We start from the raw sequence: 5,500 nt of genomic DNA, 5'->3' as shown, positions 1-5,500 counted from the left end.
CTCCCATTCATTCATTCATTTACTCATTCGGTCCTTAATTCTTTCCACATTAGGCCTGTAGTATTATGCAGCTGAATACTGACTCTAAAATTCCTAAAAAACCGATTCTTTGGTCTATAGAAAGTACATTAGCAGTTTTCAACTGGGAAATTAAACGAGTGGAGAAACAGTCTCGGGATTTTAAACTGCGGGAGGCAGAGTCGCTAGAAACAAAAAATAAAAATATATATATATAAAAATGTGTTTCAATTTTGTAAAATAAAATCACTCTCCGCCGCTTTTCTTCAACCCCGCATGATACCTATAATACTGCAAAAATGCGGGCAAAACAGGCTATCAGAGATATTATTTTTATTTTACCTTTTTAAATCTTAAAATTAGATGAAACTGTTTTAAATACACATTCTATAAAAGTAATACCTCCTCCAATAATAATAACAGAAAAAATCAGCCTGCAGCTCTCCTCACGCTCTCTGTTTTTTGTTTTTTGTGTTTTTGTTTGTTTTTGTTTTGTTTTGTTTTTTATCTCAGATCACATTGCACGTCGCTGACTGACAGTACTATACAGAGACAAACCCCGGACACTTATAGGAACAGACATTATGTACACAGAAATTAAAACTGCAGGAGAAGATGGAGCAGAATAATAATAATAATAATAATAATAATAATAATAATAATAATAATAATAACAACAATTAAGATAATAATAAGAATAATAATAATAAAAAATACCTGGAAACTTCAGGGCTGCTTTCTGTTAGTTTCTCAGTGCTGCTCTTTTTTGTTTTGCAGTTTAAGCCTCTTCTCTTTTTTTCTATAGTAGGTAGTTTATAATAATTTTGTCATTTTTTTGTACAATGTAAATGTTCAGTGTAAAATGTTCAACTTACAGTTCCAGTCACTTAAAGATTCTCACTCCTTCAGGGCAGAATGAGGGGATGGATGCATGGATGGAGAGGTGAGGTGGGATAAAGTGGAGGGGTGAGGCTGGGGGTGAGGGTTTGGGGTGTTAGTGTATAAGCGGGTTGGAGGTTGAACTCTGGTTCTGATGCGTAAAATAGTCAGACAACCCCCCGGAAAGTCCCGAGGAGAAGGCCGGCAGAGAGCCGGACAGAGCTGGCCTAAGAGAGTCACAGGGCAGCGAGGAGGAGGACGGAGCCTGCGGGGAATTGGAGGCCGAAGCCCGGGCGGCCTGCAAGGTGCCGCCGCTGCCGCCGGTCTGCGTGGTCATGGACGGATGTGGGACATGGGGGAAAAAGTAACTGGTCTGTCCGGCCAGTAGATTCACCGAGCAGGGGTTCAGGGAGTAAGTGGCCCCGGAGCAAGGGACGGAGAGGCCGCAGGGTACCGCCGAGGCCGCCAGGGCCGCCGCTGTCAGGTGGTGCGTCGCGTAGGGGAGATCCCCGCCGACCAGCCGGTCCATGCTGAGCCCGTTGGAGGATGGGAACGACGAGTGGTTGTTGCTCATGTTCTGGGTGAGCATGGTGCTGTAGGACATGGGATGACCCGGGTATCCCGAGGAGGTCCCGTTGTAGCCGAGGGCGCCGCCTGCCCGCGGGTGGTGTAGAGAGAGGAAGGGGGACATGGGCCAGTACAAGGAGCCGGCTCGGTCCATGAAGGTCAGCCCAGAGGTCAGCCGGGCACCCCGCTTGAAGGCCAGTTTGGCTCGGGACGTGGTGGACCTCCGTCGGAGCTTCCCGGTAGTGCCGCCGATGAAAACGTCGTCGCTGCTAGGGTCCAGCATCCAGTAGTTTCCCTTGCCCGGGTCGTCGTAGTGCCGCGGCACCTTGACGAAGCATTTATTGAGGCTGAGATTGTGTCGGATGGAGTTCTGCCAGCCCTGTTTGTTCTCCCGGTAGTACGGGAAGTTTTTCATGATGAATTCATAAATGCCGTTCAAAGTGAGCCGCTTCTCCGGACTCTGCCTGATGGCCATCATTATCAAAGCGTTATAACTAAAAGGAGGTTTTTCATACTTGCCGCTTTTCTTCTCTCCGTCCTTCCCTCCAGCGCCGCCGTCCCCGTCCTTCGCGTCTTTTTTCTCTTCCTGCTTCTCCTTCTCGTCCGGGCAGCTCTCCTGTCTCGAGGAGTCACTTTTAGAGTCCGCCTTGACGTCCGGCTGCGCGGCGGGGAGAGGAGCTTTCTGCTCGGCTTCGTCCGCGGCGCCGGGCCGGTGGTGGTGGTTCTGGTGGTGGTGGTGAAGGTGGTTTTGGTGGTGATGCTGGTTCTGGTGGTTGTTGTTGTCGCTTTGCACGGCCTCGGGCACCAAACTGTTTATACTAAACGACGATTTAGGAATCATTTTCACCTCTTTGCGCTCTCCCATATCCAACATCACCGGGCAATAAGGGGGGAAAATGGCAACGACCAAAAGCGACGATCACAGCTGGGTTTCAATCTGTCCTGTCTCTGCCTGCGAACCAGGACGGGAAGGAAGGAAGGGGGGATAGATAGGAAGAAAGAAAGTATAGCCCAACAAACTATTTCATGTTCGGTTTGGGGAGAAAAAAGGAAACACACACACACAACACACATGTACACACACATCGATAGGAGACAGATAGCTGCAATTAATTAGGGAGCCACAGCCACTAAAGCAAGTAAAAAAACATTGGTTGGACCTTTCCAGTCCTCAGCCAACCAGGGGAACATTAGTATTAAATATTAAGGCGTCCTCTGCGCTTTCAGCCAATCATGACGCACAGGGAAACACACACATCCACCAATGCCTTGCACGCTGCAAAAAATGCCCACCTTCCCGATACATTTCATGGTTTTTGTCTTAAAGAAATCGAAATTTGATCAAAATGAACATCGAACTGCGACAGCGACTAGTCTGTTTTATGGTTTCCAAAGCGAGTCGTTTGCTTCGAAATTTTCATTGGATGTTAGACTATTCTTCTTCAAACTCGTGCTCCCTGTCCTCGTATTAATCTCATCTGCGAATTCATACACCTGATCCGCAAACGGATTAAACTCGAATAAGAAAACTGGAGATTTTTAAAACCCATTTGTCTATTCACCGGACATTTTTTTAATAGAGAAAATGAAACTTTAGAGCCTTTTACGCCGCCAAATCGGACACTTTTTGCAGCGTAGAAAACACACTCACCCTTATCAACACTCGTGTGCCTTCCCCTCATCCCTCCCCTCTCACACTCTCTCCCCCACCTAAACCAAAAAACCATAGCTGGAAAACACACACCGTGCATGCGTAAACCCAAATCCCCGCCGCTCCTCATATTTACACTCCTCCGATTCAAATATTTGCCCCTTCGGCGTCTCCAAAACTGTTTACATCCCGGGAAAATAAACAGAGGAGAGGGGATCCGGAGGGCACGCGGACACGGTCAGGACAGGCTGAGGTGATTTATGTGTCAGATCGCAGCAGACTGCGCTGCGCAGAAAGGCTGCGGGGCTGCTTCTGCAAAAGCCGCTTCTCCGTGCGTAAAATGTGTGCCGCGCATAAACACGGTGTCTTTTCAATCTGCCACTTTAAGGAAGGTTTCAGTAGTCACTTACTTTCCTCCCAGCGGAGGAGAATTTAACAACAGCACGAAGTGAACCGGAGGCAGGAAGAGACTCGGCGTGTGAGAAAGGGTGGAGAGCCGAGGGCCGCCGAGAGCTAGAACCAAGCCTCATTCACAGATTTATTTTTTCTTTTTCTTTTAAACCGTCATCGATACCCAAGAAAAATGTGAAATCATTTAACATAACATTCCAAATAGGGATTTATGTAATTTTTTCTCCATAGAAAAATGAAAAAATCAAATAAGATACATTGTAATTATACGCATATACTGTGACTGGTGCGGCACCCCCTGCTCCTTCATTTACTGCTGCTCTAACGGCACTAAGGGTTGTACGCAATGAAGTCCACAATATCTGCCTCCGCTTTAACGTTCATAAAATTAAAGACGAGGACTCTGTTTTATGGATTGATGTGTTTACATTCATAACAGAATTTGGTTGCCAGCCCGCGAAGAAATTATTGTGAAAAGGAAATGAAAAAAGTTTAAATTGTCACAGTGGAGAGGAAATTAGTGAATGGATACCGCTGTTGTTCTTACATTCCTAAATGTTTACATTATTATCGTATGTTAATAGTAAACCGCTAAGACCACATATTGCTTTACAGATACTACACGGATTGGGCTGTGCAGTTATATTTACGCACTTTGTTATTGTTGCTGTTGTTTGAATAAAGTCAGATATTGTTTCTGGTCTCACTGGAGTTCATTTAATTCATGGATAAACTGCAACTACTGCTAAGTGTTCCCACAAAAACTACACGAAAATCCACTCAAATACGGCTGTAGTACTTCCAGCCGCATGCAGCTGCTTCAGCCCCTGAAACTACACAACTACCTCTTGTTAGCAGCACTGCTGTTTTTTTTATTGATTCACTGTCATTATTGACGAAATGAGTACAGCTACACCGCTGTTATTAGTACCGTAATAGTAATATTTCCATGCAGATCTCACAAGTATTGTTGCTACTACAATGAAGTTTTTCTCTCCATATGAGCACAAAAAATAAATATATTATGTTCCCCCTCAACAACACCCTCACGTGTTGTCTGGAACAGATAATTACAAAAGGGAAAAAAAAAACAAACCTGTTAAGTCTACAAAATAAAAGCTTTTCAGAATGTCATTCCACCTTAAATAGTTTAATGGGAGACACACTCAGCCAAATCTGTCAGTCTGTAAAGTGCACAACAGTTGATTTAACACGTTTAAGGTGGTATGAGGATCTTGTTGTCAATGTGTGCGAGGGGAACACAACCGAAATTTTAAGCCCCCCCCCCCTTCATTTTTTTTCACATCATTGGAGCATCGAGTTGTCCAAACCGAAACCACATAAAACTCAGCAGCAACGCAGCTAATTGAACATTTTTCCATATTTTTTATATTTTGAATCATGTGGAAATCTGCCAACAACGCTGAGGAGGAAAAAAACGCACTCACAGTTTTCATCCAAAGTGGAGACTTTTCGGCAGAAATGTGACTCAGCTTGCTGACACACAGAAAACCTACAATTTAAAAGGAGAAAGCTCATTTATTAACAAAGCGCGACTTTTAAGAGAGTCTAGCTGGATTAAATACACCTGACGTAATTCTTTGTATAGTTCTAATAAAAAAGGAACCAGCTGCTCAGACACGTTCCGCTGTTTTTACGCACGACACACTGAATCGTCACGGAAGCGTTTGCTCTTCTCAGACAACCACAAATATTAATTTATTTTCTGTGAAAAAGGTGAAGCAGTCTGTCAGTGACGGGCACTCATCACTGAAGCAAGGCAGGGGAAGACTTGTAGCAAAGTGAGCGGGTTTATTTCGGGCTGGAAGGTTTTAAAAGCACAAAGAAGAAACTGAACACTGAACACATTCTCAGAAACCACAAGTCTGAGTAAAATCCATCAGTTTGTCAGAATCTCCATTTTTTTGTTTTTAATCATTTTGTTATATAAACCATTAAGATTCATCACCGGTC

General features: G+C 44.5%; 1 protein-coding gene across 1 annotated transcript; it reads right to left on the bottom strand.

Annotated features, from left to right (window-relative positions):
• Positions 1-348: 348 nt before the first annotated feature.
• Positions 349-2,633, bottom strand: foxg1a (forkhead box G1a). Its single transcript, XM_005455944.3, has one exon. It carries the CDS (start codon positions 2,336-2,338, stop codon positions 1,013-1,015), a length of 1,326 nt encoding a protein of 441 aa, XP_005456001.1. The 5' UTR covers positions 2,339-2,633; the 3' UTR covers positions 349-1,012.
• Positions 2,634-5,500: the final 2,867 nt, after the last annotated feature.

Source organism: Oreochromis niloticus, linkage group LG19, assembly GCF_001858045.2.
Source record: "Oreochromis niloticus isolate F11D_XX linkage group LG19, O_niloticus_UMD_NMBU, whole genome shotgun sequence".
NCBI lineage: Eukaryota > Metazoa > Chordata > Actinopteri > Cichliformes > Cichlidae > Oreochromis > Oreochromis niloticus.
The sequence above is the reverse complement of the archived record's forward strand: the minus strand, read 5'-3'. Positions and strand labels throughout refer to the sequence as shown.

What these genes read in the sequence shown, in the direction of transcription:
- foxg1a (XM_005455944.3), bottom strand. Translation starts at nt 2,338, where the DNA reads ATGTTGGATATGGGAGAGCGCAAAGAGGTGAAAATGATTCCTAAATCG.